The sequence below is a fragment of the Fundulus heteroclitus genome, chromosome 14 (genome assembly GCF_011125445.2).
Source record: "Fundulus heteroclitus isolate FHET01 chromosome 14, MU-UCD_Fhet_4.1, whole genome shotgun sequence".
Taxonomy (NCBI): domain Eukaryota; kingdom Metazoa; phylum Chordata; class Actinopteri; order Cyprinodontiformes; family Fundulidae; genus Fundulus; species Fundulus heteroclitus.
In genome coordinates, this window is record NC_046374.1 from 22471315 (window position 1) to 22498428 (window position 27114).

The 27114-nt window shown below is 40.4% G+C and overlaps 1 protein-coding gene across 8 annotated transcripts in view; it reads right to left on the bottom strand.

The window, feature by feature from the left end:
• The window catches only part of LOC105927900 (sodium/potassium/calcium exchanger 2), a 77770-nt gene extending 52197 nt beyond the window's left edge, over window positions 1-25573 (bottom strand). For 5 of the 8 annotated variants that reach the window (XM_036146550.1, XM_036146549.1, XM_036146552.1 and 2 more), the window contains exons 1-2: window positions 25155-25573; window positions 19492-20536 (exon numbers count right to left, since the gene is read on the bottom strand). In XM_036146550.1, the coding sequence (XP_036002443.1) occupies window positions 19492-20394 (903 nt within the window). In that variant the 5' untranslated portion in view covers window positions 20395-20536; window positions 25155-25573. Of the gene's footprint in view, window positions 1-19491; window positions 20537-24754; window positions 25047-25154 lie in introns of those variants that run through there. The other 3 variants (XM_036146547.1, XM_036146548.1, XM_036146545.1) reach the window with 3 other exon arrangements.
• Between the last annotated feature and the right edge of the window lie 1541 nt (window positions 25574-27114).

Here is a 27114-nt window from a genome sequence, read left to right on the forward strand (position 1 = left end):
GCATTCAAAGCACGTGTTAATATTTTCAAATTTTCCGGTGGGCTAGAACAAATGTTATCACTGCATGCGTTTTGAAAAGTTACTTTATACGTTTAGCTTAGGTTTCTTTTCTACAATTAAGCCTAAAATTAGTCATACCCCTTGCGAATTCAGATTTAAATTTTCATTCAACCAAAAAGTGTGTTTCCGATAGTAAATATCTCAAAAGACGATAAAACAAGAGTATCAGTTTTTAAAACAGTAGTTAATCTGCGATGATGCCATCATCAATAATCGATGAACAAAGAATTAATTGGCAGTACAACAATTAGACCTTTTCAATCATTGCTGAGCAGCGTTCTGTAGGTTTCTGCTGGTATTTTGACTATGTATCCTTGATGATTAGCTCTAAGTCTTTAAGGTGGGAAGAACTCCTTGCCATCACCCTAATTCTTAGCTCCCTCCACCGATTCTGCAATCCACGGTGTTAATACTACTTTTAATCTTAATCTGACAGGTGTATTAAGATACAACGCGCAATATGATACATAATATTAATATAAAAAATGGAATCAAAGTTACAATAGCAGAATTCAAAGCAATACCACTGCTATTGTTGAAAATGTGGATAAGACAACCTATAAAGACTTATAATTCTGTCTCATGAATGCAAATAATTATGGGGTTTATTCTAAGGGGGGTTCTGTTCAGCCATTTTTAGATGTAGTTTATTGCATGAGAGAAGCCACAGGCAATATGGCAAAAAAAAAAACTTTCAATAACTGTATACAAAACATCACTTTTGGTATTTGAGAAAACTTAAGTTACGTGGTCATGTTCAATAGATTAGAATATTATCAAAATGACAATTGGTTTCAGTAACCCAATTAAGTAGGGTAAAGACATTATATAGATTAATTACTCAGACTGATGTTTTAATGCTCTTATTTCTGTTCATAACAAAGATTTTCTTTGCTTACATATATTGAAAACATGATTAGATTAGAAGATCACAACAATACATTAAACTGACAACAAAATAAATTTTTAATACAGAAATGTGGGCTTAATAAAAAGTATGTCTGATACCTGCTTAAAGGTTGTCATTTTCTTTCTTTTAAAAAAAAAGTAATAAAAATAAAAAAGGGAAATAAATACATATAAAGGTTGACTTTTGATCTGACAATTGAGCCTCACTGGAACCCATACTCTAATTTATGGAATATGACTGTATGTTAGATCCCACTGCCTACAAAAATTAACGTTGCTTTTTGGCCGACCCGACACCTGGAGCTCGCTTTTATAAATATTGTTATTCCGGGATACCCTATTGCCTGGTACACTGAGTAGATATTCTCCTAGCTAATTTAAACAAGCGGCCTTTACATGATGTTTGTCAGCTTTGTCTTGATTCAAGTTACAGGTCTTTTCCTACGCTGGCAAACCTTTTCGTAGTGTTGATGATGATTCCTGATCCCATCAGCAGCGACTGATCCATTCGGTCCTGCTCTCTCTCTCTCTCTCTCTCTCTCTCTCTCTCTCTCTCGAGCTGTCCTCAGCTATAGCTGTGAGGTGCCCTTTACCCTGCTGCTGTGAAACAGCTGGGCAGCGTCGTTTTTAGCAAATGTTATTCAAACAGGAATAAATAAGGGATTTGTCGAGGCTATTTTTAACTAAGGATCACTTTACATTTGGTGTCGAGGGGGGCGGGGGGTAAAATGTTATCAGAAGGACACGCGTCTGCTGGGGGACGTTGACATAAAATTAACCACAAGAGGTTCCAGCGACAGTCCTTGACGCAGCTGTCCCAGGTTGGTGTCCCCAGCCCCGGGTCATTCGCGGCAGGTGTTTCCCTCCTCTTTCTGATCTTCAACCTATCGTAGCTACAACACGGCAAAAGCAGAACTAAAAATAAGTAAAATGTTCTTAAAAAGAGTGTATTTGTCCTTGATTTGAGCAGGTAAATAAGATGATTTGCCAATGGAATAAGATTTTCACACTTAAAATAGGCAGAATTCATCTCCATCATCTTATTTAAAATGCAGGATGTCTAATTATCTTATTTCACGGGCCAAAATACTCATTCCATTGGCTGATAAACTGCAAAAACAGACTAAACTAAAATAAAAATAAGTTAAAATTTTCTTGAAATGAGTTTATTTGTACTTTATTTGAGCAGTAAATAAGATAATCTGCCAATGGAATAAGATTTTTGCACTTAAAACAGGAAGAACTCATTTCCATCAACTTATTTCAAGTGCATTATATCTAATTATCTTATTTTAGGGGTAAAAGTAATCTTTCAGTTGGCAGATAGTCTTATTTAGCTGCTCAAATCAAGGACAAATACATAAATTTCAAAAAAAAAATTACTTATTTTTGGTTCTGTTTTTGCAGTTTAATCTTACTTACCTGCTCAACTCAAGGACAGAAACACTACTTTTAAGAACATTTTACTTATTTTTAGATCTGTTCTTGCAGTGTAGTGAATAAAGGCCACTTTTGAGAAAAGCTTTGGTTTTGGAATACAAGTTTAGCATGTAAATCCACAGACATCCTTCTAAATGATGCCCTATCCAAGGACAAGAAAGCACCCAGAAAGTGTTTATAGAGGAAGTGGAGCTGCAGGTACGCAGCGAAAGCTCGCTGCCTGTATTTCACTTCGCCGGCGGACATTTAATACAGACGATAATGCGCTGATGGAGCCCTTTCGAGGTCACCTTGGTGGGCGTCGGAGGAGATGGGTTTGAGCTGATGGAAGCCTCCTGCATCAGCGATCGACATGAAAAGGGTGAGCCGCCTCGGATGTAAAGCGCAAAAGAGAGGCAGACTGACAGAGGCCTCATTAGGGACTTGATTGCACTCACTTTGATTTTAAGAGTTTCTGTCTCTCGGAGTTGATTTAAAATTCCTGGCAATGGCCTGTGTGATGTCAGGTCTGTCTGCAGCTGGGTGATCTATGCAGCAGCACTTTGAGTGGTGCAGACATCATTGCCCCGGATTTCACAAATTACGGGTATTACGTGAACCGCAACGCTCGCGGCTGATGTAACGTTCAGCTGCTGCAGATTAAAGAGGCTGATGATGATGAGGGTCAAACACCCCCCCCCCCCCCACCACCTTCCTCAGAGGAAGCTGTTTAAGCCTTTCCAGGCCCGCCAGCCGTTGACCGCGTCCAACCATATGCACATTTTCCGTCATGCTGGGCCCGGCCGCGTTATCCTGGGAGATGGGGATCTCGGCGTCCTTCACGTGATGCTTTCAAAGTGCCGTTACATTATCCTAATTCGATTCCACTTTCCAAAATAGCCTCTGATCAATAAGGCTTTCGGTTTCTTGCAACCGTCGACATTTTACCTTCAGACGCTCTAATTTCACGTAAGCACAGCTCATCTGCTTAGACCTGCGGTAATAAAGCTGAGAACCTACGTGCCTTTTACCTTTGTAATTCCAGGAACACTGACCCTAAAAAGTCTCAGAAAGAAAACTGGTCCTGTCGATGTTTTCTAAAAACAGCTTACTTAGAGCTGCAAGCACGTAGAAATGGCCTTTCAATCAAAAACTGCCTCAGTGCTGGAGCTGAAGGGAGCTGGAAGATGTTTATTTCAACAGTGCTACCAGAAGGTTTTCACACCCTTTCAATTTTTCCACCTTTTGTTAGGTTACAGAAGTATTCTACAACAAATCTGAGCATCATCTACACATGGTACCCAATAAATGAAGAGGCAAAAACAGAGATTTTCCAGAGATACCTTGGCTGCATGCTTCAGATCATTGTCGTGTTAGAAGAGGAGTTGTCATCCTGTCATCTACGTATGTTCTACAGTAACCTGAAGCAGGTTTTTCTTGAAGGATCTCTCTGTATCTGTATCCATTTGACATCTTTCCTTCTGTGCAGACTATTTGCCATTTCCTGCTTCTGAACAATGTCCCACAGCATGATGCTGCCACTGCTATGCTTCATAAAAGAGATGGCGTTAGCCAAGTGATGAGCCATGCCTGCAGAAGCTGGGAGTTCAGGCCTCAAAATAATTTTTTGGATTCATTCTGAGTAGAGGGTTTTTGAACAAAGAAACAAAGCTGACCGCGCCTGAGCAGGTCGTTTGGTATTCACTTTTGACATTAACACGGCCTCATCAGTGCACAGCAGATCATATTATACCCCCAAAACCTCAGAAAAGTGAAATTTGTTGTCATGGCCCCTTTAAAACAAGCTAAAGAGTGGAGAGGTGCTGTCCATGGTGCTGCAAAAGGAGCAAACACTACAAAGACATGAAGACTTAACATTTCATACTCGTAGAATTAAACTTAAAGAGCAAGAACCATGGAAGCTAGAAACTAGTGCCACAGTAAGTTTTGTTTTGAATGGGTTACTTTTGATAACGCATTGTAATATTCTTGTTTCTATTCTGGTTTATGTTATTAGTTTAGTTTTCTTTCTCTCTCCTGCCTTAGGTTCTCTGGTTGTTTTGAGTTCTGTCTTGTCTGGATCCTTGTTTAGTTGGTGTACCGTTTTAGTTTATCCTGTTAGGTCATCACATTAGTCTTAGCTTTATCTTCGGTCTTTAGTTTGTACTTCAGGGTTGTTTTGATTCTTAGAAAGTCTGGTTTAGCTTCTGTTCCTGTTTGCCTATTTGTCTCTTCCCTCCTTGATCACTTCCACCCGGTTTTGGTTGGTTTGTCTCTCCCTGTTCACCTGTCTGCACGGCTATTTATACCAGCCTCAGTTCTCTGCACTTAGCCAGAACGTCTCTACTCACAAGCCTATGGTAAGAGCATTCCAGCCTCAGTTTATTCTGTTAAAACTACCTGTCTGTTGCCAGACCTGTTCTCTGCCCCCCTGTTTCTGAGTCTGCCTAGTCCCAGCTGTGGTTCTGTTTGCTGGCCAGAAGTCCGCCTGATTGCTTCTGGGAATCTGTACCTGCCTCTGGAGAACTATCGGGTGCTTTGAGGTCCTGCCAGTCACCCGGTTCTGGACTCGCTCCCTGTTGGATCCACCCTGTCACTACTGTGGCTGGAGCTCTACCTGTCCCTCCCTCCGTCAGTGCCGGCTCTCCCCTGTTAATCTGCCTGAGATTATTTATTCTGTTCTGTTCATGCCCACTGGACTTTCTGTTAATAAATCCTTTAAGCATCAGCTCCGTGTCCGGCTTATATTGGGTTCAATCTAAGCAATTTATTACACGTATACAAAAAATACAATAAAAGAATACACCCATAAGTATTGGAAAAGGGGGTTCCTGGGATTAAAATTAGTCTAGCAGACAACATCTGTGCTCTGTATCCCCCAAACAGCCAGAGCGGTGTGATAAAAAGTCCCTGCAAGTGGGCCATTTGACCCAAAAGGACAGGAAAAGGGGGGGGGGGGGGGAGCTAGGGGCAAAGATGCTATGCTCAATCCAGTTTACTTTGGCAGATGTTCAGTCAGAGGAGAATGGAGGGGTTGCAATGGGACTCATGCTACGGCAACAAAGAATCCAAGACCGTTGTGTTCAGATCTCTGCAGAGACTTTGCCTCATCAAAGCAAAATAAACAGACCATGTCCTGTGCTGACAGGGTAAGACTCAGGTACGATGAAGAGTTTGTGTCTGTGTCACACACTCAGGATGTGGAGTCTGCTCCAGATATTGAGAGTCTTTATAAAAAAAATATCGCAAACCCTGACCATCATGACGCAGAGATTTTGCATTCATAAAAATACTGCTACAGTCACATAAAACATAATCTGACTTACATTTCATTGTTGTACCGACACTCGCATCACATTATCTAGTTAAAGGTGTTCGTTTGGATCCCTACGATGAAAATAAATATCAAGGGCATCCCTCTGTTTTCATAATTAAGTGCTTTGAGGAACCAGTCGGGGGACCCATTAAAGCCATTTCTTCCGCTTCCCCTGGACCCCCTTCAGTTTGTCTGTTATTTCAACCGGTCCACAAACGACATGATCAAGCAGACCTTACACACCGTTCTAACCCACCTGGGGAAAAGTGCAGCTATCCCAGGATTCTCCTCATTCCCATCAGACGCTCAATATAATTATCCCACAGCAGCTAACAGGGAAGCTCTCACTGCAGAAAGCCTGTCTACTTTTAAGACCTGGGTAAAAACTTTCTGTTATGATAAAGCTGATGGTAAGAGTCGTTTTTGGTCATTTTTATCCGTCCCTGTAGACGTGCTACAGTGGGCTTGGTCTGCTGTAGGATGCGCTCTGCTATTTTCTCTTTTTTCCACAATATGTTTATGCATTATTTTCAATTATTAGTGCTGCAATTATCATTGAAAGTACTTATGAGTCGCTTCCTCACGTCTCTGTATTTCTGTCTCCTTCCCAGAATCATTGACAAAAACTGTTGCTGCCATACCTTTGTTTTCTCTATTTGTTTTTGTTATCCATATAAAGTTCTACTTGCACTGTGTTCAGATTTGTTTCACATTTATATCCAAAAGAAGAATAAAACATATCTGGAATGAACATTTGTCTGGAAGGAATGCTGGTATCGCATAGCTGTATGATGGCTATACATTCAATGAATAGCATCGCACATCTACATTGATCTTGCGGTGACCAGAAAAAGACTATGTTTGTTAAAGAATCGGATGGTAGAGGGGATGAAGGACCTCCACAAAGGCTCAGTTCTGCACTGCAGAATGCTGTACACCTCTCACCTTCCCAGGTAGATTCATTAGCTGGTCCCATTTGGTATTGTCACACCCCCAGCAGACTATCGCATGAAACTCTGCTAATTCCACGACAGTCATAGAAGATTTTTAAGCATCCTGCACTCTCAGAAGGACCTCAGTCTCCTCAGTAGATGGAGCCAACTTTGATCCTTCTTGTGCACGGCGTTAGTGTTTGTGGACTGGTGTTGACCTCCCCAGTAATCCTGGTTGTTCCCCTCCATAGGCCATACACGGCCTGCAAAGGCTACGTCATCATAATCTCCACACTTGGCAGTTATCTGAGTGGTGTCTGAAGTCCGAGGTGTAGAGGGTGAAAGGAAAAGGGGAGAGGACCGTTCCCTGAGGGGCCTCGGTGCTGCACATTATCACATCAGACACAGTTGTGAAGTATGATACAGTGTCGTCCACAACGATGCCCCAACGGTACGCAAACAGCGGCGGGTTCAGTTCAGAGTTCGTAGTGGTACTTAATTGATAACTGTGCTGATACGACTGTCCTGTCAAATTCAGTGAAAGTCATTGTAGCAGGTTTGGCGATAGGACAAACACGGACATGGATGCTAACTCTTACAGAATGGTGGTACAGCCAGTAATCTGTCTGTTAGCACATTTAAACAGCTTATTTTTGTCTCTTTATGTAGTCAGAGCAGATCTCTGTCACAAAATAAGTCAGGCAGCTTTATGAGCTGCGTATGCACAGAAATGTATTCTCCTGAAAGTCACTCTAATCTGCGTAAAAAGGTAATTTAATTCTTCTGTTTAGCTTTTGGCAAAAGCCAAAGGCGGGTGCAAGTAATAAGATGACATGAAGCCACTCTGCAGAACGTTTCAAGTAAATTTCTGTTCTGCAATTTATTAAAAGCCATCAGGGCGCAAACATACATTTCTTTTTACCGAGTCTCTTTATTATTTTTTCAAAGCAGATTCCTCTCTTCTGCATGTATAACTATCTGTTTGAAGTCAAACATTAAGAGCTTCCAAGTTTCTAAAATACCAACTTAAGCTTTAGTAGAGACACTGACGTGAACATGATCCAATGACTGATATGAATGTTGGATTTACACACATTATACGCTATATATCAGCAAATGTGCTGGTAATGGGAACTTGCTCAATGATTATCACTGAGTGCAGTTGAAATGAATTTGAACAAAAGCGAGACAAGATATGTTTTGTGTTGAGTAACTGATGCAGAAAAACAGCAAAATGGTGAAAGATTAAAATCTGAACAGCCCTTCACTTTCATTTAGGCAAATTAAGCGCTGCATTTTGGAACTGTCCATTCATATTTTGCAACGCTGACTGCCATAATTGTCCAACAACAAGGCCTCAAAACAACCTGAAAAAACTGGGGAAGATAAAAATGACTGTTTTACTGATCACTGTCCTAAATGCTGCGCTCACATGAGGAGCCACAGCTGGAGCGGCTGAAGACGAGATCACAGCCACAACTTTGTTGTTTTTTTAAAACTATATGATTCTGTTTCTATTGGGTTTCTGCCAATAAAACAAAATGTATTGGTTTTATCGAAGTCCACATTTTTACTTTTCAGATTACCAGAGATTTGTTATTACTGTTTTGGCATCCCTTCTCCAACTAAAATAATCCCCTTGGCTTAAAGGAAAGTCTAAAATACAGTATTTCTTTAGCACATGGGTTCAGATCCTTTAGTTTAGATTTATTTAAACTACTCATGAAAGAAACTCATCCTACAAGCTTTTGTAGCCCTTTTAGTGGAGGTAAGCCGATTTTTTCCCCCCAAAGCATAAAAACTAAACCAGGCAGGATAGAGGCTGTCTAGCAACCCTTATTTTAATTTCTCTGGACAAAGTTCAACTCTGGACAGTGCTACTTCTCTTTTCAGGAGTGTCCTAGTTAACATTAGGCCTCAGTTTTGTTTTTGTCCTTGTTTAATGGCAATAATAATACTTTTTTATACACGTTCTGTATCTGGAAATCCGACAAAACACCCTCTCCTCTAGTTCTTCTTTGCTCATGTAGCTTGATCCTAAAATGTTCCAACGGAGAAACTGTAAACCTTGGTTTTGTTGCAAAATCCATAATATAAATGTCAATGGATGCCCTTCAAAGTGGAGCCAGGCAGCAATTAAACAGTAAGGGCTTTGTAAGAAACAGCTGGTGCTACGGTAATGACCAATGTTAATGCAGAGGTGGTTACATGCCATTTCTGGTTCACTTTAGCTTTTAGCAGCTGTTTTTCCTCTACTGAGACAGTATCTGAGAAGGAGCTGATAGATGCCCGCTTTTGTGTCTGCTAACAAGATAGTACAAACATGATAAATAATTATATTGATTTAATTCCGGGTTCCTATTGGTAAAAAGATTTGAGTATAAAATAGAAAAAAAATAATTGCTTACAAGCCAGCTCATAGGATTTAGTTGGGTTTAGTTTCCCCAGCTCTACTCTTTTCTATAGTCATCGTCCCAAAAGGTCATTGCTTTCCCTTGTGTACTAGTGCAGGGTCTTAGAGTTAGGATGTAAATAAAAGGAAAAAAAAGAAAACAAATTCTCAGAATGACAATTTTAGACAATTCAGTAAAATTATAAATGTAACACATACAAACATTATGTATCCATAATATACTGTATGTCATTAATTATATTATATATATAATTTAGTGATTATGTCTGAAAAGTATGAAGACTTTACAGACATAAGCTTGTATTACTAGTTCAGTATATTTATGAATTTTAAGCATTTTAAATCCTTAATTTGTGAACTTCGTCTTTAATAATTTGTTTACTCTTTCAATTCTTGACAAGTATTATCTGTATACGGATGCATTTACATATTTATTAAATGTTTTAACCTTAAACTTGTTTGAATTACATCAGACAGTTATTTTTATGATGCCATCTAGCACTTGTTAAAAAAAGGCATCCCTTTTCCGACATTTCCTAGGGAAATAAATTTAGAGACAACTGTTTAAGTATTTTTGATAGAATGTTGTTAATTTAAAAGGTACAAAATGAAAGTGGGAAACCACAAAATTAGTCCAAACGGGGTGCAAATTGCAATAGGGACAGATAGATTGAGCTCAAAATCTGGTTTATATGTTTTTGCTTATTTAGCCTTTGGGACCTTCTGGGCCCTAGTATATTGAAGAAAACATTTAAAAATAATCTTCAACGTTTTTCTTACTCAATGTTCTTCAAGAGGCTGCTGGCACATAGTCTGTACAAAAACTCAAAAGGTTTTCATCAAATCAGGGCTGCACATGATGGCACATGGTCTTAACCATAAAACCACACGTCTAAGCTTCTTACGATTGGACAGTTTCCATCAAATTAATAGTAGGCCTTAAATATTTCAAACTACCTTTCTGTGCTCACAGTAGAGTAATTTTTATGTAATTTCTCCACTATTGCAACCTCTGCATTTCAAGAGGCACAAAAAAAACATTGCTGATATATTTCTAGCCTTCAATTTGGACCAAGGTCACATCTACAACTTTCTTTTCTCAGGAACTTTTTTGGAATTGAAACATTTATTCAGTCCACTCAAGGACGATGACATGTAGTAACAAAACAGGTATTTTTTATAGAGTTTAATAACTGTAACATGTGTATACTTGAAATAAAATGTAAGACTTTACTAATTTGCCTGTGTTTACTAAAAGCCCTTTTTATGTAATTAAATGTGAGTATTTCAACAGTTTAGAAGAAATTAGCTTTACAAGGGCTTTTATGATCCATTCAAATTCCCCCAAAGGCCATAAACACAGATGTAGCTGGCGTTTTGCATGAATCTGGCAGAGCCCATCTGGACTTTATTGAAAATTAGCCAGTCATCCACCATAATGGACGATAATCCCCAGAACATGACACACACGACCACGATAAAGAGCTAAAAATGGAGCTCATGCAGTGCACTGCTATGCTGTTATTACTACTTATTTACTTACGGTGGATAAGAAAGGAAAAACAGAGCAGACAGAAGCATAAAAAAAAAATAATCTGATTTTAGGTGGTGAGTGTAAAGCGTCATCGACGTGTTCAACTCCAGCACCCGACTGGACTAATCCTCCGGGAAGGAAACACAAAACAGCCTCCAGCCCGTCTGCACAGGACCTGCTTTGTAACCAATCTTTGAAGCACATCCTGATGGAAGATCTTGCCTCTGTAATGCTATTTATAGCCCTGTAATGCATCAGAGGTTGCACCTTCTATGTCGGCAGAACCAACATCTGCCGCTGCGCACGCTGGTTTATCTATCCGACGCTGTATCCCGACTTCACTGTCCTAGAAACTATTCATTTCCGAACGCCATCTTCTTACCAAGCCTGAAATCTTAACGCAGTGCCATGAAAAAAGTATAAGTAAAAGTATTCACACCTCTTGAACATCTACAAATTATGTCACGTTACCAGCACACTCCACCTCAATCTTACTGTTAAAAAACAGAAACATTTTCAAGTCTTGCAACATATTCTTAGTTGAATTGAGGTCTGGACTTCTATTGGGCCAACACATTCATTTGGTTCAATAAAAACCGTTCCATTGTAGCTGCCTGTTTAAGGTCGTTGCCATGACGGAAGATGACCCTCTGCTCCAATCTCAAAGACGTTTTCTTCCAAGATCGGCATGAATTTAGCGCCATCTAAGTTCCCATTAATGCCCATCAGCTTCCTGGTCCCTGGTGAAGTGAAGCATCCCCACAGCATGATGCTGCCACAACCATGTGTCATAGTGGTCATGGTGTTCAGAGTGGGGTCCAGTTGTGTGGAGGCCTTTTGTCTATTAGCTTCGTCTACCTGTAGACAGGTAGATCTTATTTTCAGCTCAGAATCGTGGCCCACACATCTAAAGCCTGGTGCGCACGGCAAGATTCTAAAATTCGAGGCCGATTTTCAAATACCTGAGAGACCCCACACATAACAATAAAAAAAAATTGTTGATGTAACAGGTTTGCTCGTACTGTGTGTGGTGTCTGGTCAAACGGCAAGCACACCACACATGAACAGATTTCACTCAGAAACAATCAGATGTCAGACGGGAGATCTGGCCAAACCCTCTCGGGATTAAATGGGAGTACAAGGTAAACAAACATGGACGACGCCATACTAGGGAGCAGTAGGTGGCGGTAATGCTCCTTTAAGTTGGTTGCCAACCGACAATAAGAAACCCAAAGAAGGAAGAACAATGCTGACAGTTTATAAACTAACCTAAAATGAGGAGAAACATTACAAAAAGAAAGGCCATTGGTTAAAGGAGTGGAGACAACGCGAACAGGGGCTCTGTGTTTACTGCAATATGATTGAGAAGAGTTGTCGGGGAGGCGGGGGGGGGGGGGTGTTTCTCTGTATTTCCTTCACCTCATTTTCTGATTGGCTACAAGTCAAATTCAATGGGCTGCCTGATCGTTTGTCCTCGGGGAACACCACACATGCTAGGATGTCAGGCCAAGACAATCCAACATGTTGAATTTCCTGACGTCCTACTTAGCAGACCAGATCTTAACACACCACACATGGCGGTAATATCTCTTAAGAATATCTTAAGAGCCATCCTGATAATCAGGGCATGTTGGAAGAGGAAGATCAGGCAAATTAACCTGCCGTTTGAACCAGGCTTCACAGCTGTCTTGTCACTTTGTACCTGGGCCGTGGATTTCTACTGCTCGTCCATAGTTACCGTGAACCTTTTGGCAACTTCTTTTGAGTAATTCCCTCCATGGCCACGGTTTAGCTGGGTGGCGAACACTTGGTAGGTTTGCAGATCTACCAGTAGTCGATATTTGGATGGATGGTTTGAACAGTGCCTTGACAGGCATTAATGGTTTTGATATTGTAATCTAACTCTACTTTAAAATTCCCCACAACGTTCTTTCTGACCTGTCTACTATGTTCTGTGGCTATTGTGATGCTATTTGTTCCCTTTATGTTCTCTAACAAACCTCTGAAGCATTACTAGAACAGGTATACTCAAATTACAAACAGCTGGACTCTATAAACTGGATTTTAATTAAGGATATCTGAGCAAACTGGGCTAAATGCAAATGTGTCAGATTTTGGTTTATGTAACATTTTCAAAGCCTTGTCTAATTTTCCTTCCTTTTGACAGTAATATAGCAATTTACGTTGATCTTTAATATTAAATCCCATTACATAAGAGTTTGAAGCTTGAGGTTAAAACACAAACAGAATTTGAAGAACTCCATGGTTTATGAACACCTTTGTTTAGTTTTTCAATCAAATGAATAATAGTTCTAATCAACTTTATTTATATAGCACCTTCAAACAAAGCCTAGCATTGAACAAAGTGCTTTACAAAATAAAGTAAATTAATGCAGAGCACAAAAGAACAGTGCTTGTTAAAAATACAACCACAATAAAAAGATAAAAGAACATAAAACTACTAAAAGTTAAATATCAAAAGCTCTTTTAAATAAATGGGTCTTAGGTTTGTCTTTGAACATGGCCAGATCAGAGGAGATGGCGCACAGCTGAAAGCGAGGACTTATATATATATATATATATATATATATATATATATATATATATATATATATATATATATTCAAAACATTGAGTTTTTGCTACCCTGTCCTGTATAATCTAAGCTGTCTGAATGAGCAGTTTCAAAAGCAAGTGGCTGATCTAACAGCCAAACAATGAGAGGGCACCAAGCAACAAGCCTCAACTGAGCTTGAGAAAACAAAAAAAATGGTTTCCAATTGTTAAAATACAACAATATATGCTAAAAACAAGTATTTTTTCTGATCTAAATGTCGGAAAAGTGATGCCTTCAAACGGATAAATTCAACTGGCAGCGGAGTCACGCTTGGCTCATGCAGTGATCTTCTGTGTTCGAGGGACCAGATTGGTTCTGCATTTCTGCTGTGACTCTTTAGTGGTCTGTGCGCTGAGGATTTCAGAACTGACGGCTGGCTGGGAGATGCATTCATGCAATTGCTGGCTTCCTTTTACACTCAACGTACAGAAACGATAGACAAAGACCTCTGAGATCGGAAACGACGCGGAAACGATTGGATTCTGTCTCGTTACATCACAGACCACCCCAGCAGTGTAAGGAGCTTAACTGTGACAGAACGTGCAACAATTAAGAAGCAGGAGACCGTACGCTGAAGCCCTCTCTGACCTATAAACATCTGCAGCCAGCACAAAACGGACAGAACTTGTGGCAGAGACGTTAGCATAGTACCCAGAGTACCCAGAGCATAAACAAGAATGTCCAAGTAAACAAATCATAGCCTCAACAGCATCTTGATGTATTTCCAGGTTCACAAAAACCCATAATTGTTGCAGTTGTACTTAATTGCCAGCAAAGCTTCAAGAAACTGCGTATTCCTCCAAACCATCTAACAATTATGTTATGTTGCTATTTCTGGCTTCCAAGCTGATTTAAATCATTGATAATGGGAAACTATCAACAGCAATAATGAAGAAAATCAGAGAGTAGCACAGAAATAATCATTTGTTTTACTGTTTTTATACTGTTTAACTGGTTTACTTGACTGAATCATAAAACACTTTGGTCACCTTCTGTTCCGACCCCCCTGAAAGGGAAAAGGCGAACGTAGAAGATCCAAACAACTTTCACTCCAGGGCCAAGTAAATCTCAATAGCACAGCTGTCCACTCATGATTTAGACATTGTTCAGAAGTATTTGATTTAGAAATTGCTCACTGGGACCATGATCCATTATGACTGCCTAGTGTATCATAAGCATTTGCAGCTGCAGTGATAAATAGTTGATTTACATGTCTGAAGATTCGTGTCACATTAAACTAATGGCACACATGGTGCTGCACAACATGCATTTGTGAACGCATCAATTTGCTGTTTGAATGCATAAAATCCAGGGAAATATGTTGTTGTTGGCTTTTATTGCTAAGACCTTTATTAATGTGGCATTACTCACCTCACATATCTCACTCAGGCATTATTGTTTTGTTTCACACTACTTACTATTTTAAATCTTTATCCTTAACATTACATTTCTTTATCTGGAAGCCTGTTTAATATGGGATTTAAATGATTTAAATGAAATTACACCAAGGGTTTTTACTTTATTACCAGAGGCCAATTTAATGGTATCCATATTAAGTGATTGATTAAGAAGTTTATTTTTTAAGGACTCTGGTCCAAAGATGACAACTTCTGTCTTGGCAGAATTTAAAAGCAGAAAATGTAAAGTCATCCAGCTTTTGATGTCAACAAGACTTGTAGTTGAAGTAAATGACTGGATTCATTGGGATATATATATATAGGTGAGTGTCACTGGCATATCAGTGGAAATTAATCCCCTGCCGTCTGATAATTTTACCAATCTGAAGCAAATATTTAGTAAAGAGAATTGGTCCAAGGACTGAATCCTGTGGTGCTCCACAAGTGACCCTAGAGTTTGAAGAAGATTTATTAATAATGTGAACAAACTGTAATTTGTCAGACAGATTTAAACCAGCCTAATGCTTTCCCCTTAATCTCTACAGTATGCTCAAGTCTTTCTAGGAGAATATTGTGATCAACTGTATCAAATGCAGCACTGAGATCTAACAGGACAAGTACAGACACAAGTCCATTATCTGAGGCCATGAGAATATCATTGGTGACCTTCACCAGAGCTGTTTCAGTGCTATGATAAGCTCTGAAGCCTGAATGAAACTCTTCAAATAGGTCATTTAAAACAATAAATTTAAAACAATAAAAAAATATATAGAAATAAAAAATTGAAGCAAATAAACACACATACCCCCGGACTTACTTTCTTTAACCTTCACATTAACGACAGCAGTGCAAGCAGAGTTCATTTTCTACCTCCTTCTCATTGAGTCATTGACTGGTAGCCATAGATCGCACGATGCTGCAAGTTTATTTTTACAGTCAAGACTAACCTAATGGAGAAAGAGTGAAACAATCCTTGTGCTGCCTTGTGTTGCTGGTAGTTGGTCTTAATGCAGAGTTTTATGAAGCACATAGCTGTATTAACCTGATCATTGTTGATTGCTTTTGATGAGGCTGCTGAACTGCCGATAAAACAATAGCCTGAATGGCTGCTGCAGGGAACTCAGACAAACATAACAGGTCTGTAAGTATTTTTTTACTCAATGTTATACATCAGCCTTTAGGTAATAAAATAAAAAAAAAACATCACTCTCCTAGTTTAGCAGTTCAGCTGGAAGGCAGTGGGCGTATTTTGTGAAAGACAAAATGGAAATAATTTCATATATTTCAGTTTGATAAGGAGACGAAAGAGAGATTTACACATCAACAAACTGCATGGTAGAAGAGTAAGCAGCACAAGCAGTTATGTAATGAGATTAAAGGTGGCAGACGCACAGCACAAAGCCCAGCTAATGACATACGACTGCAAAACATCACACTGCTCTTCATGTTTGTGTCTGGATCATTTTATTACACGTGCTAAGCATACATTTGCCGACTACCAAGCAGGCAACCAATAGACTCTGCAATAGCCCCACCAGCTGCTGGCAGCTTGTCATTATCATGACGTCCTCAGAAAACCTTGTTTTAATCAATTTACCCCTAGATCAACATTTAATTGTTGTCATAACGTCCCGACAAAGGAAGACTTTGGAAGGAATACCTTAGAGTTCCAGGAAGAGGTTTACATGCACTCATCATAACTATTAATGTTTTATTAATGTTGAGCCTTCAGGTAAAGTGCATTCTCAATATTTTTGAAAAGCAGCAATTACCTGCATTCATTTGAATGTACAGAGGATTCTTTCTAAACCTCTTGGGTTTAAAACGATATCTACACACCACCAAAATCTTCTGACATATATCTGGTTGGATATTCAACCAATATTCTTGAATTCATTTGAAATGGTTGGTTTCCTGGCACAAATTCGGAATTAGGAGGTTCAAGATCCGAGACGACACTTAGGCTCAAGCTTATCATTAACTGGTAGATACTGGAAGGCCAGTGAAGTGAGTGCAACATCAATATAGATCCAGAGAGTGCTGACAAAGAAAGTTAAGCCTCCTCCAAAACCAACGTCTTTATATGCAGCTGTTCACAGAGATAAGCCGTACGCCTTCTGGATGAAAAGCTTTATGTCCAGACTAGAAAAGGATTGAGCTGTTTGGCCATAGAGACAAAAATAATTTTTAGAGGAGTCAATGTAAAATGTAAAAAAAAAAACAACAACAACATTGTTCCAGAGGAAAAACATGGTGGTGGCAGCGTTGTGATAAAAGGCTGTTTCACTGCCAGCGTTATTGGTGCATTGCAGTGAGGTTGGAAAAAAAGTAATTTCTTCAATAATATCAAACCGCCAGCTTGCTGGTTGAAAAATGGACATCGTTTGGAGTCCCAACAGAATGATGATGATAGCATTTAGCATTTAGCGTTCAGTATTTAGCTTTTATCATTCAGCATTTAGTGTTAAATTTTTAGCATTTATCATTCAGTATTTAGCATTTAGTGTTCAGCATTTAGCATTCAGTATTTAGCATTCAGCATTTAGCATTCAGTATTTAGCATTTAGTGTTCAGCATTTAGTATTTAGCATTCAGCATTTAGCATTCAGTATTTAGCATTTAGCATTCAGTATTTAGCATTCAGCATATAGCCTTCAGTATTTAGCATTTATCATTCAGCATTTAGCATTTAGTGTTCAGCATTTAGTATTTAGCATTCAGCATTTAGCATTCAGTATTTAGCATTTAGCATTCAGTATTTAGCATTCAGCATATAGCATTCAGTATTTAGCATTTAGTGTTCAATATTTAGCATTTATCATTCAGCATTTAGCGTTCAGCATTTAGCATTCAGTATTTAGCATTTAGCATTCGGTATTTAGCATTTAGCATTCAGTATTTAGCATTCAGCATATAGCATTCAGCATTTAGCATTCAGCAGGGATGTTAGGAGAGCCTGTATGCATATTTCTGATCCTGTGTGAGTTATAGAAAATAGAATTTGAGAAAAACCACAGCAAATTCCAGCTTGTGCACTTTATAAATCCTTGAAAGTATATGTTTGATAATCAGTCAAGCCTGAAAAATTGATAGCTTAAATACATAATTAGAAGACCAATACTAACATACCAAGAGCATTAAAGCTGAAACGTACAGGGCATTTAAACTAACCTGAAATACAGAGAACATAATTGTAATTTGGAGTAAGGAGACTCCAACAAGAACCTTCACCAGATATTTTTTTTTCAGTACTCTTTAACCTCTTGTCCCACTCTCCATCACTGCTGCAAGAATTTACTCACCCAGAGACACACTTACAGAGGCTACTATCAATTAATTCTCAAAATAACATTTGTGTCCCCAAAGTGTCAAAGCTTGATTAAAATCAGTGCTTAAATGAGTGTATTCTAATAATATGTGTGTCAATGTGGTTTTACTAACCCTAAGACAAGGACAACATAATAAAAGAGGTCAACTATAATCTGGTAAGAAATTAAAGGTTTAAATGCTTATTTTTCGCTTGGGTATATACTTTTAATTCTAATAGGCAGTGCTGCAACTTGAGGCCATGTGTTTGTTATACAAGATGCAAATCAAGGCATCTGCGGAAAATGACTAGAAGAACAGTCCTTACATGCTCCCTATGCCCAAAACTCCCAGAATGCACTGCATTTCAAGGTCATCTGAGTCTCTCTCTCTCTCTCTCTCTCTCTCTCTCTCTCTCTCTCTCTCTCTCTCTCTCATAGCAAGGCGTAAAGGTAAAACTGATAGGGTTGAGCACCATATGGTGCTATTGGCTTACTCCAGAGGGTTTTTCAAACATTGTGTAACCTGCTGTGTATATATATATATAAAAAACAGAAAAAAACAATCCTTCATGTGCTTAAAATAAATCCCAATTTAATGACAGTTCAGAAATACAACTTTCAGAAAATTTAATTTCCATCTCTTGTCACAAAGGAAAATCCATGAGGATAATCTCCGCACCAGTATCAAATTGCACTGCGGTGTCTTTTGCCCTCGAGTGTCATTGAGGAGGTCTGTGTCAGCTGAAGTAACCGAATGATGCTATTTCTGACCGACCGAACCAAGATTTTGCTTGCCTTCTCGTTTGTCGGGCGAGGAGAGTAAATTCCACGTACCAATAGTGCATCGAGAAGGAAGACCCTGAGACAGTATGACTGACCTCGTCAAATGAGCTTGTGAGGAAAATGTTTAACTGAAGGGGTTAAAGTCAGCCCTCCGATGTTCTGAGGGATTTGTTTGTCAGACTGAGACATAATGTGTAGAGCTTAACCCAGTATTTCACATTTCAGTGTGTTTTATTAATCTCACAGTGGAATACTGTTTGCCAGCGCTTCACGACAGCGTGGAGGCAGTCATTGATGTAAAATGATCTGCTTAGCTGTTGACAGCACTCCATTCTTGACTTTCTGCCGTTTTAAAAGTAATGAGAGGAAAAAGATGTGAGCAACGCGAGGGTTTGGCAGCCGCCGACACGCACTGACTGATCCAGTAGAGGAGATCTGAGAGATGCTGATCTTTGGAGTATCTCGTCTAAACAACTGGCTCTATTGTTTGCTCTTTGATAGATAAACCCATCGCAGAATATAGACACGTGAAAGGTTTAAGGGGGCCGTTCTGCCAATCTGGTCACCCATAGCATACTTACCATTTCATACCTATGTACTTAAACCGTTATGTGTCAGTTCGCTTCAACTTGCAATTTAGTATTTTTACAAGTAATGGTGATAAATAGTCATTAAAAATGCACAAAATGTTGTAAGGTTAGTAGAAAACATGCTGCGGCCAACTACAAAGGTACAAAATGATGAAGGGGTGAAATGACCAGCAACCCCAACTTCTCAAATTAAAAACTATCTGTTCAACTCACCTTGGGCTGTACCTCCACTTCCACCACTTGGTTCTTGTGCATGCAACCCTTGACGAAGCCCTCGACCGTGCTGTTGAACTTCATGAAGATCACGTAGGCGGCGTAGGCGGAGAGCAGCGTGATACTTTCCCAGATGGAGATGACGTTATCCAAAAAGAAAATGATGAGCATGATCAGATCCAGGATGTAGAAAGACACGTCGCGGAACAGCGGCCACCACGTCAGGTTGAGGATCTCTTTGGAGAAGATGGCGCACATCCCGATGACGAAGAGGATGTTGAAGACGGCTGAGCCCACGATGGTGCCGATGCCCACGTTGCTGTGCGAGATGAAGACCCCAATGATGGAGGTGAAGAGCTCCGGGGCCGAACCGCCCGCCGCCATGAAGGTGGCACCCGCCACGTCGTCCGAGATGGAGAGCTTCTCGGTGATCACCGTCAGCGCTGGAACAAAGAACTCGTCGCACACGATGGCTAAGGCGATGAACATGTAGATCATGCCAAACATGTGGAGGACCACTGCTCCCTGCCGTCTCTCCTCGCGGGTGAAAAGGTCCCGCGGGTAATCCCCCTGTGTCTTATTGTCGTCTGCTGTGGATTTCATGGCTATGGGCATATCAACGGAGACGTTTGGGTCGCCCTGTTGAGGGGTGAAAAGTAGGGTCCTGTGTGGGGCTGACTGCTGAGGAGCCACCTGGGGGGAGGATGGCTCGCTGTACCCATTTGAACTCCTGCTCAAGGCACTTATAGAGACGGCACTTAAAGCCACCAGGCTGATGACCAACCCCAACACCCGCACAGGCCGGAGCTTTTTCCGCAGATACCTCCGTCCCAGCTGCGTACAGCCGGGACCGTCTGCAGACCTTTTCTCTGGGGAATCCATGCCGGGCTCGTCTGAAGCCATGTTGGTGCAGCTCTCGGTGTCCTCGCTCTTAATGGATGGTTAGGGACTTTGTGGAGCCAATCATTGCATTGCCCTCAGATTCAAATAAGATGAGAAGGTTTTCCGTGCTTTCCGGTATCCAGTTTCATCACATCAGGCTTTACTAGATAACATTGAAAGAATAGAAAAAGAACGACAAACGTTAGTGGAGAGGAAAGTCAGTACCCTGAGCCAAATTTCATTGAAAAGACATGCAAAAGATAACTTTGGTCTCCGTCTAAACAAAGAGAATATGCGATTGAAAAGTGAAAGATTGCCTTTATATACCTATTATGACCTCAGACATGAACACTACTTATCTCCTCATTATCGCCCATTGTTAATAGGTTGGATATACAGTTGAAACCAGAATCCCTTCAAATTTAGAAGCTTACATACATTTCCTCCCCTACTGAAGCTGCTTAACCTGACTCAGCCAGATAGATTTGCTCCGCATATCCATATGGAAACCTTCCGTTGAAGTAATTTTGGGAAGGGGCGAAAATACTGGTTAGCTGATTGGCCTATGTTGGTGATAGACGGGCCAAATAAACCAATCAGATCAACGAAGCATATGACGTACTCGTCAACATGCTTCGTCGTCGCTCGTAACAGAGCGACAACGAAAACACAACCACAAGCTAAGCTACTCTTGCTGCTGCAGGTAAAGGCTCGTTAGCTCAGCAAAGAAATACTCTGTAATTCCGATAAAACTTGCTCGATAGCCACGCTAACGCTAGTTTCATCGGCTGAAGCCGCCATGTTCTTTAGACTGAACTGTCGCGCTTCTCGTTGCATCACACCTCAACCCGCCTCAAAGCCAACGCTGATTGGACGGTCGTTTGGTGAACGGCTCCAAATTTTCTTTAACGGAGAGTAGCCAGACTGATCTGCGAGTGAAACCTTGAAAGCTCGCGAGATCAGGATGGTCTCACGAGGCTAGAAGCTGCTACCCCCGCGACCCGACCCCGGATAAGCTGAAGAAGACGGACGGACGGACGGACAGACATAAATTTCCTTATAATTTGGCAGAATTGTTTTTAAACTGTATGATTTGGATCAAATATTTCAGTATGCTTCCACAACCTTCCCCCAAGAGTTTGCTGAAAGTTTGGCATATTGCTGCCTTGCCTATTAACACCTTATTGGAGCCAACCACAAATGTTCTATGGGACCTAAATCAGAGCTTTGTGATGGTCTAAAACATTAACTTTGTTGTCCTTAAGAAACTTTGTGACTAATTGGGTAGTATGATTAAGGTCATTATCCATTTGGAAGACCTTTTTGTGCACAAACTTGGATTTCCTAACTGATGCCTTGAGATGTCTCTTCAATATTCCCATATAGTATTCTTTCCTTATAAAGTCATCAAGTTTGAGAAGTGCACCACCCCTCGATGCAACAAACACTCACACTTGAAGGTACCGTGACATGGGCTAAGATAGTATTCTCGGGCTTGGAGGCTATAACAGCGGTAATTGCAGTCAAACACTTGGCACATGACTCCAAAAATCAAGGTATTTGTTCCAGAATGCATTTCCAGCGAGTAATCTGTTTTCTGTGTTGGTTTTGGAGCAATAGCATCTTCTCTTTGAGCGCCCTTTCTGTCCATGTTGGTACAGGACTCGATTACTCGATTTACTGTGGATAATGACTTCAACCAACACCTGTACAAGGCATTTTAATTTTAGCTACGTTCCCACTGCAGGTTCTCGAAGCCCGATCCCGATTTTTGTCTAAAATCTTAGACTAAAATCTTTTTGGCGAGGTTGTTCATATTACTTTTAAAATGTGTCCTATATATGAATCCGGTATGAATTGTTTGCGGCTCCATACTGACACGCATGCGTGAAAAACATCAACGATCACATCACACCTGGCACGCTTTGGTCTGGGAAACAGAAGAAATAGGTGTTATTGTTTTAAGCATCCGATCGGAAGCTTTGTTTGTGCCAGCGGGTGCTGAAGGGAAAACACGTGGAAAAAAGGAGTGAAACTCTTTATTCTGGCATTTTAGTGAGCTTTGGGTGCTAATTTGGCACTGGCTGTGGGGACGCAACCAGGAACGGTGGGGCAGGAATGTCAACAACTTCACAGAGACAGAGTTCATTCGGATCTTTGGGAAGACAAGGCCAACCTTTAATTATATATGTCTGCGCCTTTGTATGGCATTGAAATGATGGCAGATTATAACACGCTGCCCCGTTGAACTGCGTTACAATGGATTCCAACGAGTTGAAACTTCTTCGGCATAGGAAAGTCCTCTAGGATTGTACCAAATTTTGCAGGCCGTGCGCTACGTCGCTTACCCAAACAGTTCCTATATGAGCCATACAATTAGGCTTTAATTTCGGTTTTCATTGCATATATTAAGGTCTAACCTCTTGATGTCCCCTCACTAAGCAGTGCCGTGTCAAGCAGCTGTCATCTGTCTTGCTAATGCTAACCGCTATCACTTCCAGCCGCCCACGGCTCAAAGCTGTGAAAAATGTCGATGGAAAGTGACGTCAACTTCACGTAATAATCAGATTTGGTTGTTTCCACTGGTGTCACATTCCAAAAAGATCAGATACAATTCGGATTCAGCAAAACGTATGGAAGTGGCTTGAATTTGACTTTAGGCCACATTTACCTGCAGTGGGAACGGGGCCTTTGTTTTCCGGGGTTGACACGCACATTTCACACCCAAACATTAATTGCTGGGACACAGAACGCCTCTCTTTCCTAAACAGTATATTGGCTGCAGTTTCCCATGTTATTTATACTTGCATTTAATTGTTTGAACAGACAAAAATGGGACCTTCAGATATCTAGAAATTGTCCCCAGGGATGAATCAGTTGATGCGGTCCAAAATTATTTTCCTGACATCTTGACTGATTTCATTTATTTTTTTTTTGTTTCCTCCATGATGTCACACAAAAATTGTGTTTAAGATGTTACCTTGAAATACATCCAAGGGTGTGTTTACCTCAAGTGTTGTGAATTAACCAGTGAGATGTGTGCAAAGCCATGGCATCGTCTTCTGAGCGTTCCCAAATGGTTTAATGACATATTAGTCATTGTGTATGTAAACTTCTGAATTTGAAGCCAGTAATCAAGAAAATGCCAGAAAAAAAAACAGATTTTAGTTTAAATTAAATAAAGTAAATTATGAACCTTATTATATGTATTTAGCTATTCAAAGGAAACAAGAAAACAGTTCAACATTAATGTTTTAGAAGCAGGAAAAACGGGAAAGTGTAAGGATTTGAACAGGCTTGGGTAAATAACTCGGCCAGCGCATCTTCAAAACATTCAGAGCATCTCTTTGGTGAGGTGTTCCTGGTGTGCTGGGTGCATTATGTCAGTATCTTTCAAAAGTGGTCCAAGGAACGACAAGGCGCACTGAACTAGGCGACAGGGTCATGGGCAACCAAAGTTCTTTAGAGCTTGTGTGTGTGTGGCCCGAAACGATAAATAAGCTATACTGCTGGATCAAATTGCTTAAGCATTTATTGCTAGATCTGATAGAAGTGTGTCTGTCTTCACAGTACATCGCGGTTTGTTGCATAGTAGCAGACGTTGCTCATAATGCTGTGCCTGATCGGTGTGAAAACTTCTATCTATGTATAAACTTAACTGTTTGTTTAGTTTGGTCAGGTAGTACAAGAATCATATGAATTAAATTAGGATGCAAATGCGGCTGAAAAGTTGCTGGGGTTAACCAAATCTGACTCCCAGCCTCCTTGTTTTTGCTACATTTCAACACATTTTCAACATATATTTCTGGGCTGTATTAGGATAAGGACAGGTCATGCAGAAAACAGCCGTAAAAGAGATAAAAGTCAGGCGTTTGCAGGTGAAAAGGAATGTAACAAACCAAAGCAAACTAACACAAAAAAAACTAAAAGCTGTCCTCGCATTAAAAGTCTAATTGTAAAAGCAAAAAAGGAGCAACTGTCTAAATGTTTATCCCCATGGAAGACTGCTTTAAAGACTTTCAAATAACAATTACAACTGTGTGCATATAAATAATACAGATTTAAGAGTTTGTCCAGTGCATATAATTTTGTTTTTATGACAAAGCTAAATATAGTTAAAACAAATTAATTATAAGGCTATTATAGCAAAATTAAACAAGAATTGATATTGTTTCGCCGCTGACCGTCACCATCATCATTAGGCAGCCCATCAATTAGATCGCCCTTTAAAATTAGCTGTAATTCCCAGTCCCGAGTTGATCAATTCATTGCGTAAGATGCAGAGAGACACAAACTTATCATGCAAACAGCATCATCGTGGATTTAATGAGCGGACCAGGCAACAATTTCACAACAACAAAAAGATGACTTCTGCTTTTACCTGGCAAAGAAGCATTCTGAAATAAGACGAGCGGCGGTTTACAGACATGACTTGAATGCAATCCGTAAAACGCAACAACGTGACGCTTTTGCGGGGGAAAAGGCAGCAAAAAGCAGCCCGCACGCACCGTGCGTCCTGCCCGCTCTGTTTGACTTCTCAGAGAGATTTTTTGCTGCCTTCACAGCTGAACTCTTCTCTTTTTTTCCCCCCTTCCTCCTCCTCCTCCTCTCCGCTCCCTGTATGCCCTTCAGTTTCGCCCTTTCAGCTTAAAGCACCAACCATCCTCTCCTCCGGCCTGAACAAAAAGAGCCCAACACTGTCAGTGTCCCCTCTCTCTGTTTTTTTTTTTTTTTTTTTTTTTTGGCCAGGCGCGTGACGCGCACCCGGAGTCATGGCTTACCTTTGATGGAGGCGACAGGGCAAAACATGCGCGCGGCTCGGCTGCACGCGGAGATTAGGAAATCCTCTCCGGTGCCCTCTTGCTCTCATTGAGCCACACAAACACACACGCGCACACACACACACAAAAAATGTGACCACTTGCGCCGACGATAGAGGAGGAGCTCTGCAAACAGGCAGGAGAGAGAGAGAGAGAGAGAGAGAGAGAGAGAGAGAGATGTCGCCTCACAGCAGCAGCATCATCAGCAGCATCCTCCACGATTACGGTCGCAGAGAAATCACCTCCCGTTAAAAAAAAAAAAAAAAAAAGAGAAGAAGATGAATGTTGTTCTTGGCTTGGCTGACCACGTGATCTGGCTGGTTTACCAATAACAGGTTAATGGCAGCCAGGTAAGCGGCGGGCTGCGTCCCTCCCCTGTTTTTTTTTTTTTTTTGGTGCACGCAGAGGAGGCTTTGGTGATGTTTCAGTTTAGAGGGAGGAGTTGCCGTGGTTACACAGCTAAGGCGGCAGCATCCCCCCCCCCCTCTGGTTCCTCTGATGACGGAACAGGTGGATGCGCTCCAGCTCAGCGCTCCGACTGCACGCCTCGGGTCATTTCAAGGTTACCTGCGAGCCGCGGCTCCATTTCTTAAAGATGAACGCAGGCTGAGGATGAACGCTGCTTTGCTGCATTCTTCCCCTTTGGACAGAGGAAATCAAGAGTACCAAAAAATAAATCCAACACACCTGCTGTCCTAATCACCATAATTTAGTCACACACACCCGAAAGGGAGCCGTGAACATAGTACATAGTGTTGAATCCTGTGGATTTTACAGTTTAATCGCCTGAATGGAGGAGCGTAATATGCATTAATGCAATGGAGGGAAAAAACATGGCAGCTTATGTGAAACTTTTGACAGAAAGAGCCGATATGTCAGGTGGGAATTAAAATAGGATCAACCTTAAAAGTACAAGTTTGTCTAAAAAAAAAACTATTTTGAAAAGTCATACAAAGAATTGATTTTCACAAAAAAATGAAAAGGGTCACTTAGTGTCCTTTATTAGGATGTGGGGCTTCATCCTATTTTTTTTATTTTATCTTATTTTCAAACAGATTGATTATTGAATCACAGCTGACCAACTTGAATTGAAATGACCAGATGTAAAAATCAGGTTTCAGTTAATATAAAATCTAAATAACCTGAGTAAATACAAAAAGCTGTTTCCAAATGAGCATTCTATGTATTAAGGATAAAAATCCACCCAAAGCTAAATTCCCCCATTTCTAAATGTGCTAACTGTGAATACTTACAATTTTTAGACTCAATTTTAGACCAAATACAGTTAGACCTGTCGACTCAAGAAACCAGCCAAGTTGAACCTGTCTGACAACAGGAAGTAGGCTAGAAGATCTAGAAAAGCAACATACATCATGCCCGATCTAAAGACATCCAAGAACATATGAGAAAGAAAATTAATCGGGTCATTTATGAGCTGGAAATTTCTTAGAACCTCCTTAAAGCTGAGATAGCGGAGAACCTACAATACGGCAAGAGGACATCCAAGGCTCGTTTATGAGGTCACAAACAAACCCAATAAGGAACCCAAGAGCTACATCTGAAGCACGGCAGGCATCATTGTTTGAGAGCACGAATGATGCCGCTTACATATTTATCTTGGGAGTTTTATGTTGTGCAGCTCATAGACTGGAGCGAAATTGATGGATCATCCTTATTCCTTGTACGTACGCTATGTTTAGTACCTTTTTGCCATCTACTCACTTAAGAGTTTTTAAATGCATTAACGTCATCTGGAATCCTCTGGACAAATGTTTTTTGGAAATGCTGACGGCGCAGCGAGTCGGGCCGGCTTCACTTACATTGCTAACCTACAAATTGTAGAGAAATTTAAAAAAAAAAAAAAAAAAAAGTAACACAGCTGAAACTTCCCTTGCTGTTCGCGTTTCTTGTTTAAGCTAAC